The following is a 16,007-nucleotide window of genomic DNA, read 5'->3' as shown; positions in this document are numbered from 1 at the left end:
CTTTGTAGTCCTTGGTGTTTGCTGCTTTGCTTACAGGACTTAATGGAAGAATAGATACTTACTAGTCATGCATCTTTGGGCATGCCCCAGTGTCCTTGTCTTTAAAGGTAGTATTATTGTTATTGCCATTCTTTCTTCTGGTGTACATGTTAAGTAAATGTACTTTCATGTAAATACTAGGGTCTGTAAAGAATGTAAGGAATACAGTTTAACAACAAGAAACAAACAACACACTTTAAAGCTGAGCAAAAGAAGTTCAATAGACATTTCTCACAGGATGATAAACCAATGGCTGCCCCACACTAGAAAAGCTGCCCAGTATCACCAGTCACTAGAAAAATGCAAATCAGAACCACAGTGAGACACCCCTCCACACCTGCTGTTATACTTCTCATCCAAAAAAAACCCCAGAATAACCAGCCTTGGTGAGGACGTGGAGAAATTGGAATCATTGTACATTGCTGGTGGAAAATGATGCAGCCACTATGGCAAAGAGTGTACCACTTCCTCAGTGTGGGGAGCAACTCGGACTAGACTAAGTTACTGGAATTAAGACTTATTCTATGCATCTGCTCCCCCACAATATGGCGCTGGGAGAGGAGAAAACAGCTTCTACACAGCTGCAGGACCTGCTCCTGATTGGAGGAGAGCAGCGTACTCGGCGTTGTGGGTAGCAGAGTTGGGATTGGTGGAAAAGGACTATAAAGGAGGAGAGAGACAACATGCACCAGGAACATCTAAGGGGAACATCTATCTGAAGGAACACCTGTGCAGCCCCCGAGAGAGCCGGCCGGCGGTGTGCCGCTCCCCCGCAGAAGTGGGGAAAGTGGCAGGGGGAACCGCCCTTCCACGGAGGTGGAAGGGACGGTAGCCAACCCGGGAAGAACCAGCAGCAAACCCGGGGAGGGCTGAGCAGACGAAAGAACAGCGCAGGGTCCTGTGTCGTTCCTCCACGAAGAGGGGGAGCGACACTCAGAAAATAAAAAATCAGTTTATCATACCATCCAAGAATTCAGTTTCTGGTTCTGTACTCAAAAGTGTTGAAAGCAGAGACCTGAAGAAACATTTATACATCTGTGTTCACAGCAGCATTATTCTCATCAGCAAAATGCTATACACAACCAGTGGGATGTTAATCAGCCATACAAGTAAGGACTTCTTATATATGCTACATCAGGGATGAGCCTTGAAAAACTTAATGCTGGATAAAATAAGCCAGTCAGAAAAAAGACAAATACTTATGTGAAGTACCTAGAGCAGTCAAATTGGTAGAGAACAGAAGTTGCCAGAGGCTGGGGAAGGAAGGAATGGAAATTTTTATTCCTTGGTAGATTCAGAGTTTCATTTTGGGAAGATGAAAAAGTTATGGTGATGGTTGCAAAGCAGTATGGTTGTAATTAATGCCACTCAACTGTGTACCTAAAATGCACCAAATGGTAACCCATGGGTATAGTTACCACAATAAAAATGCATAAAAGAGCGGTACTAGTTAGTTCTATGTGTGGGATGAGGAGCCTTGTAAAAAGTAACTAATCAAAATAAAAGTTCTTTTAATATTTATTCTTACTGAAAAGATGTTTTGAAATGCTAAATAGATTTTTAAGAAAATGTTTTGAGAATAAAAGAAACGAGATTAGTGGAGATTATTTGGACTGTGACATATCAATGGGAGTCATTTTATCTTTTTTATATGATTCTTTTTTCTAATTATCAACAGAACTGTTGACATTTACATCTCTGAATTAAATATAAGTGTTGATTCCATTAAACTTTATATTTTCTTCCTAGGTTACGTTTAAGTCCAGCTGCCCGCAATATTCTGGAAAAACATGCACTGGATGCTGGCCAGGGCACAGCCACTGGGCCTCGGGGAATATTCACTAAAGAGTAGGTATATGCTTTTTGTAATAGCCAATTCCATTATTTGTCATGATCATCTTTTTTCTGGAAGAATTTCAAAAGAGCTTATTCAGTGTTAACATTTAAAAAGGTTTGCTGTTCTTTTGTAATTTTAATTGCCTTTGTCTCTGTAAATTATATGTATTTTTTTTCTGAGTAATTGCCCCATTATTGAAGAACAGTTCTAATTTGCTAACAAGGCCAGATCCTTAGAAATAGTAATAAATGCAGAAAACTAAAGTGCAGAACAGTGAAATTTTATATTGTTTTAAGGTTGTGTGAAATCACAGAATTGCATTTAAATTTCTAAACCATAGGAGCAAGCGTCATAGCACCACTTGAGACACCAGCATCCCCTATCTGAGTTCTGATTCAAGGTCTGGCTGCTCCACGTCCAATCAGGCTTCCTACTTATGTGCCTAGGAAGGCAACAGGTGATGGCTCAAGTGGTTAGGCCTCTAAAAATGTATACTACTAACTCATGGACAGATGAAATATCCATCCATCTTATCTATGTATCTATATATCTATCATCTGTTTCTCCCATTCGTATCACACTATACCTTTCAATTAGATGATAATAAATGAACCTTTAAAAAGAATTTTTTAGATATTGAAATATATATATGTAAATATAAATGTTTTAAAGATTTACTTATTTGTCTGAAAAGCAGAGTTACAAAGAGAGAAGGAAAGATATATTAGAGAGATCTTCCATCTGCTGGTGAACTCTCCAAATGGCCACAATGACCTAGGCTGAGACCAGGAGCCAAGAGGTTCTTCCTGGTCTGCCACATGGGTGCATGGTTGCTTTCCCAGACATTTTAGCAGGGAGCTAGATCAGAAGTGGAGCAGCCAGGACTCAAATTGGTGCCCATGCGGGATGCCAGCACTATAGGCCACTGTTTAACCTGCTGTGCCACACTGCTCGCCCCAGAATTTTTGTTGTTTTTGTTTTAAGATTTATGTATTTGAGAGGCAAAGGCAGATATATCCGCTGGTTTACTACCCAGATGGCTGTAAAGGTAAGAGCTGCCTGAAGCTTCCTCCAGGTCTCCCATGCAGGTGCAGGGGCTGAAGGACTTGAGCCATCTTCACTGCTTTCCCATCTATAGCAGAGAGCTGGATAGGAAGAGGAGCTGCTGGGACTGTAACCAGCCCCCATATGGGATGCCAGCATTGCAGGTGGCAGCCTTATCCACTATGCCACAGTGCCAGCCCCCAGAAATATATTTTTAAAATAATTTTATCCTTACCCATTTGGATTTTATTCAGTGGTAATGTTACCAAGCATTTTCTATAGTCAGTTGGGTGTTCTTTGGATTTCCTTTCCTATTTCACATGTCCATCTGTCTATGAGTTAGCATTATATTTTTTTAGTACTGCAAATTTCTTTTCCTTGCTCTTTGTTTTTAATAAACCAGCTTTTTTTTGGTTTATTCTTTTAAAATTATTCTTCCAAGTGGATTTTAAGCTATTCTAGCTCTATGAATGAGTTGCAGATATAAACCGTGGTATTTTTATGGGATTTTGTCACATTTTAACAAACCCAATGAGAATTGACATCTTTATGATGAGCATTTGTATTCAGGAAACACTGGTATGTCTTTCCATTTGTTTAAATTATTGGATCTTTCTAGAGTATACTAAAACAGATGTGCCATATTGTGTTGAGAAGACAAAGATTAAGTGATAGGCTTGTAAACTAACGTAGAATCACAGTATTTTGTTCTATATTTCCATTGGCAGTAAGTAGTAAATCTTTCAAATTGAGTAAATGTTTTAAAACAATGTACTATTCTATTTTTAGTTAACATTTATAAGAAATGTCACTGGCCATAATTTTATAAATTGAGATAGATGAAATTATTAAGTGACAATTCTAAACCAGGTGACTTTTTCCCCTGCTGTGGTATTGTACCCTTCATGAAAACACTGATTTACTGTTGGGTGTTTCTTGTATTGAAAGCAGCATAGCAACTTCTTAAATATCTTTATTGATTTGTTGACCAGATTTTTGTGTGTGGTTCTTTTACACACATACCGTGGAGCTCATGCCATACTACATGAGTAGGAAATCAGCTGTCCTGAAGGCTGATTGAAGCCAACACCCCAGACTGTGGACTTTTTTTAAAAAAAAAAGATGTATTTATTTATTTGATAGGCAGGGTTATAGAGAGAGAGAAAGAGAGAGATCTTTCATCCGCTATTTCCTTCACCAACTCGCTGCAACTGCCAGAGCTGGGCGTGTCCAAAGCAGGAGCTGGGAGCTTCTGTGGGATCTCCCACCTAGGTCCCAGCTGCTGCACTTCTGATCCAACTTCCTGGTAATGTGCCTTGGAAAGCAGTGGAAGATGTTAAACTGCTTTGGCCCCTGCACCCACGTGGGAGACCCAGAAGAAACGCCTATCTTCTCGCTTTGGCCTGGCCCAACCCTGGCTGTTATGGCCTTTGGGGAATAAAGCAGATGGAAGATTCTCTCTCTCTCTCTCTCTCTCTCTCTCTCTCTCTCTCTCTCTCTCCCCCCTCTCTCCCTCTCCCCCTCTCTCCCTCTCTCCCTCTCTCCCTCTCTCCCTCTCCCCCTCTCTCCCTCTCTCCCTCTCTCCCTCTCTCCCTCTCCCTCTCTCTCTCTCTCTCTCTCTCCCCCCTCTCCCCCTCTCTCCCTCTCCCCCTCTCTCCCTCTCCCCCTCTCTCCCTCTCTCCCTCTCTCCCTCTCTCCCTCTCCCTCTCTCTCCCTCTCTCCTCCCCCCCTCCCCCATTGTATCTCTGCCTTTCAAATAAATAAATAAATCCTTAAAAAAATGGTGAGAGATGTCCTTCTCCCTTGCCAATTGAAAGTTGAAGTGCAGTAGAATGGTAAGTTCCAGTGCTAAGGAAGTTCCTCCAGTTCATTGTATTTGTGAAGAAAATCACTACTGTCGGGATTGCTTTGTAAATTTAGCATTACAACATACTGCTCAGGATACATGTTCTAATATGCGACTGTTTCAGGAAAGGGCCAGAGCCACAGTTAGAGCAGGACACATTAAGGTTTTTGCCTGCAGGCTCAATGTCCTTGGGATATCTAAGTCAAAAATTGTAAATAGTAGCTAATGTTTATATTTATATCATAGTATCCAAAGTCTGGTAAGCATGACAGACAAGTGTCTACTTTGTTTTTATGATACTCCTTTCCAGTTTGCGTCATGGCCTAAACAAATCGCTCTTTGAGAGATTATGGAAGAGAAAGTTTACCCTGAGTGAATTTCCAGAGCGTATGCACTGCCTTTCTGCAGATGTGTGTCATGTGTTTGTCTCCTGTTTTGTTCTAACAGCTTTTACTGTCCTCCTCACTCTTCAAGTTCAGTCTAATTAGTTATTTCATGTACAGAAATGTTAAAATTATGCCCTGCATTACAGAAACATTAAGTTGTTGTGTATGATTTATATATATATATATTTCATGAGGTATGTGAGTATAAAATCAGTTATAAAAGTAATTTTGTATAAAAGTGAACCAGTTGGTTTTTCCTTGATTGTTTATAATCAATGACTCCAGTTTTCTTTTATTCTTCATGAAGTGTTTTATCCAAAAATCTTCTTTTTTGCCTTTTTAATTACTACTTTAAAATATCTCAAATAATATAGAAAAGTATAAAGAAGAGTTCAATGAGCACACATAAATTTAACAGTTTCAAACATGTTGCTGTGTATACTTTATATGTAAATATTATATATTTATACACTACTTTTCTTGAAAGCAGGGATAGTTACATTAACATTACATAAAGTGGGATTCAATCAAAAAGTAAGGAAAGAAGGACATATTACTATGTAAAGCATATAATTCAGTAAATATAATCACAAATATTATAATTTGGTATGATGATAATATGGCATCTACATTTTTTAAAATATCCTGTCTATATATTAATTTCCACTTCTGAGAGAAAATGTGGGATTTCTCTTTGTGTCTGGGTTATTTCATTTCATTTATTTTACAGTTCCACCCATTTTGGTGCAGATATCAGTATTTCATTCTTCTTTATGGCTGAGTAATATTCTAGTGTGTGTGTATGTTATATAATATAGATAATATAATATACACACCACATTTTCTACTTCATTCATCCACTGTTAGACATCTGCATTGGTTCTGTATCTTTACTATTGCAAATATTGTGAATAGGGCTGCAGTAAACATGGAACACAGATTTCTTTTTCATATCCCAACTTTATTTTCTTTGGCTATATTCCCAGAAGTAGGATAGCTGGGTCATACGGTAGACCTATTTTTAGTTTTTAGAGGGATCTCTGTACTGCTTTCCATAATGGTTGGACTAATTTGTATTCCCATCAGCAGTGTATTAGGTCTCCTATTCTCCACATCCTCACCAGTATTTGTTGTTTTTTGACTTTTGGATAATAGCCATTCTAACTGGAGTGAAATGATACCTCATTAGATACTTTTTTTTTTTTAAGATTTATTTTATTTATTTGAAAGAGTTACAGAGAGAGGTAGAGCCAGAGAGAGAGAGAGAGAGAGGTCTTCCATCTGCTGGTTCACTCCCCAGATGAATGCAATGGCCAGAGCTGGGCTGATAGGAAGCCAGGAACTTCTTCCAGGTCTCTCACATGGGTGCCGGGGCCCAAGGATTTGGGCCATCTTCCACTGCTTTCCCAGGCCATAGCAGAGAGCTGTATTGGAAGTGGAGCAACTTGGACTCAAACTGGCACCCATATGGGATGCTGGTGCTGCATGCTGGGGCTTTAACCCTTTGAACCACAATGCAGGCCCCCACCTCATTGTCATTTTTATTTGCAGTTTCTGGATGGTTGGTGATACTGATCTTTTATTTTCTTTCATGTATTTCTTGGCCATTTTTATTTCTTCATTTAAAAAGTACTTATTTAGATCTTTGCTCATTTCTTAACTGGATTATTTTGTGGCTGAATCTCTTGTGCTTATTAAATATATTCTATATATTTTAGATATCCTTTACCAGATGCATGGTTTTCAAATATTTTCTCTCATTTTGTTAGTTGTCAGTTCACTCTGTTGATTGTTGCCTTTGCTATGCAGAAGCTTCTTAGTTTTATAGAATCCAATTGGTGTACTTTTGCTTTTATTGCCTTTTGAGGTCTTATCCAAAATGTCATTGCCTATATCAGTGTCATAGAATGTTTCCTGTATGTTTTCCTCTAGTAACTTCTTAATTACCACAAGGATAAAACTAAACTGCCTTTTTCTTGGTAAAATAGTAATGGCCTGATAGTGAGATAAAAGTATATCTAGCTTCATCAACCTTTTTGAGAATAAAAATATTCAGGTATTGGCAATGTAGAGTTTTGGAGTTCTCCCCATGTTCATTTTTGTTTGTTTGTTTTTAATTAATGACTAAGGGTCCCATATAAAAGGAAATCAATGTGTTTGGAATTGCTTCAAAACCCAGATAATGAATTTTATTAGAGAGGTATTTAATTACCCTACATAAAATTGAAAGAGTAATAATGATATGCTGTGATTTTTAGGAGCTCTTAGAAGCTGAATTTCTTTTGTTGAAGGTATTTTTCTCAATCAACATATGGCCTTGTTTTCGCATCAGTGCTGAGACTTTTCAATCTGATCAGGATTTTGGCTGATGATAAAGGCCCCAGGGATTGTATTGGCAATCACTTTATTTATACACATATGTAATCACAAATAATTGGAAAATGGTACTTTGGTTTATAGATATCATAATTAAATTAAAAATGAATTTCCTAACAGAAGCTTGTCGAGAGCATGTGCAGTACCTGAGCTCATTGCTAGGGTACATGCTTCCTGCACCCCCTGGGTTGCAGTCCCCATCACCATCCTGTGACTCAACCTCTGAGAACCAGCACTGCCTCCAGTTACACTTGTGTTCCTTTGTATTTGATGGGTAAAAGCCTTTTGTACTTTTAGGTTTATATTAGAGAGATTGTACTCCTTTGTTCAATACCAGAATTTCTGTTAATCTTAGATATACTTGATGAATTCTGTGCTAGTCTATCTTTATGAGAAACCTTCATCTTTGTTTAATTTTCATAGTATATCCCCAGGTATTAGAAAAGCAATAGAAAATGCCCAGCTTTGGATTTGGCCATGGATTCAGTTTGATTCCCAGCCTTGGCAGCTGCTGGTTAACACCTCTGTGGTTTTAGCTATTTTTACTTTTAAAGATTTATTTGTTTTTACTTGAAAGACAGAGTTACAGAGAGAGAGAAGGACGGAGCAGTCTTCCAAAAGGCCACATTGGCCAGGGCTGGGTCAGTCCGACGCCAGGAGCTCGTCAGGGTCTCCCATGTGGGTGGCAAGGGCCCAAGCACTTGGGCCGTCTTCCACTGCTTTCTCAGGCATGTTAGCAGAGGGCTGGATCAGAAGTACACCTAGGACTTGATCCAGTGCCTATATGGAATGGTGGCACTGCACGCTGTGGCCTAACCTGCTGAGCCATTCCGCTTGCCTTTGTGACTTCAGCTTTTAATCCTCTCCACTTTTGTCGCTCCCCGTCTTCATGGAGGAACGACACAGGACCCTGCGCTGTTCTTTCGTCTGCTCGGCCATCCCCAGGTTTGCTGCTGGTTCTTCCCAGGTTGGCTACCGACCCTTCCACCTCCATGGAAGGGCGGTTCCCCCTGCCACATTCCCCACTTCCGCGGGGGAGCGGCACACCGCCGGCCGGCTCTCTCGGGGGCTGCACAGGTGTTCCCTCAGATGTTCCTCTTAGATGTTCCTGGTGCATGTTGTCTCTCTCCTCCTTTATGGTCCTCCTCCGCCAATCCCAACTCGGCTGCCCACACGCCGAGTACGCTGCTCTCCTCCAATCAGGAGCAGGTCCTACAGTTTATTGGTTGAACTGGAGGCAGCTGTGTAGAAGCTGCTTCTCCCTTCTCAGCGCCATATTGTGGGAGAGCAGATGCATAGAATAAGTCTTAATTCCAGTAACTTAGTCTAGTCCGAGTTGCTCCCCACAACTTTGTTCACAGCACTCTCCTCACTGGCCTCTGCTTTCTGTTTTCCCTGCCTTTACTCCTGATGTTCCCTCCACCTAGAAACCTGGAAACTAGCCTTGCCCAGCTCTTCTTGAGGCCTGCACTTTTATGGCATACTGTCATCCCTGATTGTCCTGTTTTAAAATAACCCCTCCTGATGTCCCAAGTGCTTGGGCCCCTGCACCCACATGGGAGACCGGGAGGAAGCACCTGACTCCTGGCTTCGGATCGGCGTAGCTCCAGCCGTAGCAGCCATTGTGGGGTGAACCAATGGAAGGAAGACCTTTCTCTCCATCTCTCTCTCATTGTCTAACTCTATCTATCAAATAAAATAAAAAACCCTCCTTTATTCTCTCTCTCTTCCTCTCGTTCTCTAAAACAGACGCACGCATGCACGCACACACAAGTGCACGCAGAAGTTCGCATGCACTTGTATTACTCTGTGTTCTTCGGAGCACATCACCCCTCTGGTTTATTTACTTGATTACTGTATTGCCCCTCATGTGGAACAGGGCTCCTTAGTGGGAAGTATCTATTGTGTCTGCCAATATCTAGAATGCAGTAGATTCTTAAGAAATGCCTGGGAAATAGAAGTAGAAGTTAACCCCTTCAGGCCCACTTAACTATAAATTAGGAGGGATGAGACCCTCCCACATGGCTGGTGTAGGCACTTAGTGGACATGTGATAGGCTCCTTTTCCTACATTTACCCCTCTCAGTACCTAGGGATCCAAGATGACACAGCATTGTAGATTGCCTTGTCACTGTGACCTCCTACAAATGTCAGTTCTTCACTTTTGGAAATAGCAAGTGAATTGCATATCAAGTTCATGTACCTCTTGCTGGATCTGATAAAAAGCATGAATGTACTGGTACACATTGGGGTGTCCCTTCAGAGGTGCACCCTAGGTTAGAGCATTCCTGCCTGCACCAGTTGTCTACTGCTGCATACCAAGATAAAGCAAACCTTAGCAGCTTCAACAGTACCTGTTTATAATCTTAACAGTTCTCAAGGTCAGCAATCTGGACTCAGCCAGCTTCTCAGCTCATAGTCCCAAAATGTGGAAATCAGGTGTTGGCTAAGACTGGGGTCTCATGTGAAGCTTGGGGTCCTCTTCTGAGCACACATGATTGTTGACAGAATTTAGTTTCTTGAGGTTGTAGGACTTCAGCTCCTGTTTCCTTGCTGGCTGTCAGCTAGGAGTCACTGCCGGTTCCTAGACAACCACTGTCAGCTCCTCGCCACGTGGTTGTCTCCATAGACAGGACACAACGTGCCTGCTTTCTTCAAGGCCAGCATTGAATCTCTCAATTCAAAGCTGTTCTTACTGAAAGGCCCCAGTGCCTCTAACAACTTAGCCTGATACATCCCACCTTTCTAGGATAATTTTCCTTTTAATTCAAAGATGATTGATTTTGGAATCTTAAGTATATCTACCAAGCCCCATCGACTCTGTCCCATATTGTAAGTTAATCATATGAATGTCATCCATCACATTCACAGACCCACCCATACTCTAGAGGGATTATTATTGGGTGTGTACTCCAGCAACAGGAGTACTGGGGACATCTCAAATTCTGCTTACTGTGCTGCTATGGATATTAATGCAAGATTTCTTTTCAGAGAGAATGATTGTCAGCTTAGTATGCTCAGCAGGTTTTTCTCTGTCAATTCAAGTGAAATCAAAATCAAGTAATACCAACATATTAACGGAGACTTTTATTTGAAATCTTTATTTTATTGTATTTGAACGACATAGAAGCAGACAGAGAAGCAGACAGACAGAGATCTGCCATATGCTGGCTCTGCCCAAACGCCCACAGAACTAGGGCTGGGTCAGGCCAAAGCCATGAGCTACAAACTTAATCCAAGTCTCCCGTGTTGGGTGGCAGAGACTCTTGAGCCATCACCTGCTACCTCAGGGTATATACTAACCAGAAGTTGGAATTGGGAGCAAAGTCAGGATTGAAACCCAGGCACTATAATATGGGATGCCCACATCCTAAGCAGCATTTTAACAGCTATGCCAAACACCCACCCTGAGAAATATTTAAGATATAATTTGTTTTCGTTATCTGTAAGTTTTTATATTATGTAAAATACTTTTTATTTAAATTGGGAAAAGTATTTCCTAATTACCAGATATTAAGTATTCTTGACAAGCTACTTATTTAAGAAAACATATTACTTTTTACCCACTGTAACCTACCCTAGTGAACTGAGGGCTTGGCATGTGTACTAGTCTTGTAAAAATAAAGATCCCTATGTTTTACAGAGCAGTACAAAGGCAGGAGTGTAACTATTGTTATTCACTCTCACAGGAGCTGTGGGTTAGATTTGTAATATGTAGTGCTGCTAGCATAGTGAACAAACTAAAAATGGTGTGATTTCCTGGACATAAACAAGCTCGCTTGTACTGAGTGAACCATCATGTAGTGAATACCATAGTGAAAGGTCTGAATGTCATGTGAGAATTCTTTTACAAATGCCCAGAATGAAGGTATGTTTTAATTGATGATTTGCTCATCTACCAAATGATACTCCTGTCTTCCAGTAAAACAACCAGTTTCCTTTTTAAAAATTACTATTTATGCCTGCTACCGTGATAAAATTAATAACTGTTGGATTTTTGGGAGTGTCCAGATATATAGCCATTGAACAAAAGTATTAGAGTCAGTGGATTATGTGAAGGAATTTACTTTTCTAGTTTAAGTAATTGATTTTCCATCATAGGTTTCAGATCAGTTTTCATATCTTCCCTGTACCTCTCACCTGAGTTTCCTAAAAGATTCCTGATATTCTGTGTTGAATTTTCTGATTCTGACCTCTCCAGAGATGCTCTGAGACTGGTGCAGTTGAAACAGACGGGCAAGATCCCTGACTCGAGACCAGCCGCAGCTCCTGCAGTCACTCCAACAGCACCTTTGCCCCCGCAGCCCGCAGCAGCACCCTCGTGTCCTCGGCCAATGATCCCAGCAGTGTCGACTCCTGGACAGCCCAATGCAGCGGTAATGTCAGACATTTCATAACTTCAGTACCATGTATGTGCTGTATAATCGTGATACTTTTCCTGGGTCTGATACTAGTGGTTGGCTGCTGATGTCAGCCCCTTTGTGTGGCTGTGTTTTATTGTTTTCATTAGGGAACTGATAGTCTCACTATGGAGAGCTATGTAGACTATACCATAAAGCAGATTATCCTTCCCCTCTGATACATGCAGAATAGCAGCATTTTCTGTTTTCAGATTACTCCCAATTTTTTCCTATCTCCCGTTACTGGTACTTCCATTGTGATATTCTTCCCATCAGAGGGAATGTTTATTTAAAATTGAACAGGCAGTTAGGAAGAAAAGAAAAGCAAATAAATCTGTACTGCTGTATTCCATTGACCAAGATGATATGAAAATGGTACTAATTTCATGGGAAACAGATTTCTTTTTTAATTTTTTAAATTTTTTTAATTTTTTTTTTTTTTTACTTATTTGACAGGTAGAGTTAGACAGTGAGAGAGAGAGACAGAGAGAAAGGTCTTCCTTCCGTTGGTTCACTCCCCAAATGGCCGCTATGGCCCGCGCACTGCGCCGATCTGAAGCCAGGAGCCAAGTGCTTCCTCCTGGTCTCCCACGTGCGTGCAGGTGCCCAAGCACTTGGGCCATCCTCCACTGCCTTCCTGGGCCACAGCAGAGAGCTGGACTGGAAGAGGAGCAGCTGGGACTAGAACCCGGTGCCCATATGGGATGCCGCCACCGCTGGCAGAGGCTTAGCCAAGTGAGCCACGGCGCTGGCCCCTGGAAATGGATTTTTAAATATATAGTGATTCATGACTGCATACACCAAATCTTTATGGGTGGTCAAATCTCATTTTTTTAAAAAGTAGGTTATTCCATTCTAGCCTGTAAGCTTTGCTTTCAAATTCTTATGGTATATAGAAAGCATTTATTCTATTTGATTCCAGTCCCTTGTTGACATAAAATGTTGAATTGCTTAGGAGAGCATTGGTACAGAAGAAATCTGTTGTGCTTTTGGCTGCTTTATATTATGTTAAAATAATTGTAATCTTGTCCTGGAATAGAATGATATAATTAGATGTAACAGGAAGTTCCTGCTTTTATGAATAAAGGACCAGAATGAAAAGCTACACTAGAGTTACAGGAAGATTTTATTATCTCATTCATGCTTTATATTTTGTATTCTTAGGAGATAGGATATTCATGCGATTTTTTTATAAATTGAAAACCAAAATAGGAATAATTTGGCATTCCATCTATTATGTTGGGTTATCTTTTTTGCTGATGTAATTTTCATCAGAATTACCTGTAGTTCGTTTGTTGACTTAGTGACTGTTTTGAATTTTATTAAATGATGTTTGTAATGAAAGCTGCTGTTAGGCAGCAATTCTTTGTTTCTCTTTTGCTTTCTCTATGTGAATGTGTGTGATTGTGTGTGTACAGACTATGTATAAATATATGTACACACAGGTAGTCATATATACCCATGGGAGAATTGATAGAATTGTGTTTAGTCATATTGAATATATTAACACATTCACAACTAAAACGCGAATTTTACTATTTTTTTCTACAGTTGTATACCATAAAGCCAAAAACTTCAGATTTCTTATATTTTCCTTTATACTAAGAATATTTAGTAGTATTTTTCCTATTTTCATTTTTGATTGCCATCATAAGTTAAATCAATGTGACCAGATTTTATTTAGGGAGGATTTTTTATTCCCCATTCTGCTTTTGGTTTAATGAACCTGTGGCAGGGACCCCTGCTATTAAGGAAGTAAAAAACTAAACAAAAAAACAGTAAATGCTTTTAAGCAGGGGCTTTCTGAGACCAGCCGTTGGGGGCAGCTTTCTGAGAAATACTGCAATTGGAACTAGGTCAACTAAAGCAAATCGAATGCTTGCAAGTGTAACTTCGTGTGATGGTTGTATAAGCAGTGCTACAGCTGTTAACTAGCCAATCAAATATGTATAACCAAATACATTCAAGTTGTATGTGCTAGGGTATGTAAGACAACATCCAACTTTGTTCAGGGCCCAGAATTTTGGAGACAAAACTCTCCTCTGCATCTACCAGCAAGATTAAAAGCTGTTTTCCTGTAAGAACCTCCATGTCCCAGGTCTCTGAGATTCCCGCTACAAACCAATTGCTGTTTATTTGCAGGGCACATTCACTGAAATCCCTGCAAGCAATATTCGAAGAGTTATTGCCAAGAGGTTAACTGAATCTAAAAGTACTGTGCCTCATGCATATGCTACTGCCGACTGTGACCTTGGAGCTGTTTTAAAAGTTCGACAAGCTCTTGTCAAAGGTTGGTAAAATTGAATTTACTTAATGTAGTGCTTACACAAACTTAGCTATCAAAATATCCCCTATGTATGAAATGCGTGTTGTGTAGCTTTTAATTTTGTTTCATAATGAGCTTGCACTTTACTCTGGTTGTATTTTAGTTTACTTATTTTTTTTTAAGATTTGTTTATCAGAGAGAAAGAGAGAGCAGTATCTTCCATCCACTGATTCGCTCCCCAGATGGTTGTAACAGCCAGGGCTGAGCCAGCCCAAAGCCAGGAGCTTCATTCAGCTCTCCCACGTGGGTGCAGGACTCAAGCACCATCACACCCATATATTGTACTATTCCTGTCATGTTTTACAAGTATTATTATGTGATATAATCCCCAGAATACTTGTTTAATATTTTCTGTTTTAGCAAATTAACTGCCTTTTTTTAAAGAGTTTCAAAATCAGGGAAAAAGAATAGATTTTGTTTCCATATTTTTGCCATTCTCTTCATTATGCATGTTTTTGTATAAACCTAAAGTGCTGTGTGCTACTGTATTTATTCTTCCCCAAAATGTCCTTTGATGTTTCTTTTTTTTTTTTAAAGTTTTTAGCATTTATTCAGAGAAAGAAATACACAGGAAAGTAAGGGATTTCTTTATTTAGTGAAGAAAGAAGTCGAGAAGCATAAGCTGGGTCCATACCAGGCAGAGAACAAACCAGGAGTCACGCGGAGCAAAGCATGCAGCTAGGAGCAGCCACAGGTAGCGTAGCACCAGCAGGAAACCAGAGGCGCAGGACAAGGGAAGGAAGGGCCCACCATGCTCCAGACCTTTTCTTCACTTCCAAAGGGGAGTGGTTACATAGTCTGATTGGCAAGTGGGCGAACAGGTGAGGTCAGGTAGGGGTGTGAGTTCACAAAAGGGGGCAGGGCCAAGGTGTGGTCTCCATAGCTTATAAATCTAATCAATTTAATCCTATCTGCCTGCTTATATCATTCCCCCTTCAGAGATTCCAGACCTCAATCTTTAGGGATGCTGAAGGGTGTAGTATCACCATATCTTCTATAGCTCCTTCCTGCTTATCAGGGTCATAGGCCCCAACTGTCCTAGGTCTGCCAGTCTTTTGCTATCTCTTCTAAGGAGTTTGTTTCATGAGTCAGAGTACTCTCAGTCACTGCCAATGGCTGTGTCCCTTGCATGGACAGTTATTCTCAGAAGTTGTTGAGTTCTGAAACATGTAAGTTTATCAGTCAATATAAACAGTACTGGAACAAAACCAGTTGCAAGTGAAGTGCCCCTTAGCTTGGAAAGAACATATCTAACAGACTCCCAGATAGTAAGTGGTGGTAGGCTACCATTATGCAGATTATAAAGCCATTTAGTCTGAGCATGGAGAATTATAATTGAAGAACTCATTAAGGAATTTTCTGCCGATAACAGTTTCCAGAGAAAATCAAAAAGAAATATAGTGTGTCTGCCTTAAGGTGCAGCAGTCTTGATGTCACGAAAGCAAAAGCTTTACTTACCTTTTTGGTTTTGGGATAGATATTTAAGAGCTTTGATTGGCTTACAGGAATAATACAAGTCTTTTGAGTTCACTTGTGAAGACTCAAGAGTTAGAAACTTAATCCTAATTTCAGTGAGGTATTCATACTCAGTAGCACTTGGTAAGGTCCCTTCCATTTAAGCTGCAAATGATTTGAAGGGGCTGTCTATATAAATAAGGTGAATGGCTTACTCAGGGATTCCTGATGTTGGAGTTTCTGTTCAAAGCTCTTTAATTATTTGGAACACCTATTTTAGCTCCCTTGCCAGCACAGTA

The 16,007-nt window shown here is 40.2% G+C and overlaps 1 protein-coding gene across 2 annotated transcripts in view; it reads left to right on the top strand.

The window, feature by feature from the left end:
• Positions 1 to 16,007, top strand: part of PDHX (pyruvate dehydrogenase complex component X) — a 98,021-nt gene that overhangs the window by 53,923 nt on the left and 28,091 nt on the right. For both annotated transcript variants that reach the window (XM_051825977.2, XM_008269678.4), the window contains exons 5-7: positions 1,789 to 1,887; positions 11,729 to 11,903; positions 14,070 to 14,217. In XM_051825977.2, the coding sequence (XP_051681937.2) occupies positions 1,789 to 1,887; positions 11,729 to 11,903; positions 14,070 to 14,217 (422 nt within the window). The remainder of the gene's footprint in view (positions 1 to 1,788; positions 1,888 to 11,728; positions 11,904 to 14,069; positions 14,218 to 16,007) is intronic.

The sequence above is a fragment of the Oryctolagus cuniculus genome, chromosome 1, assembly GCF_964237555.1.
Source record: "Oryctolagus cuniculus chromosome 1, mOryCun1.1, whole genome shotgun sequence".
Classification (NCBI taxonomy): Eukaryota; Metazoa; Chordata; class Mammalia; order Lagomorpha; family Leporidae; genus Oryctolagus; species Oryctolagus cuniculus.
The sequence above is the reverse complement of the archived record's forward strand: the minus strand, read 5'-3'. Positions and strand labels throughout refer to the sequence as shown.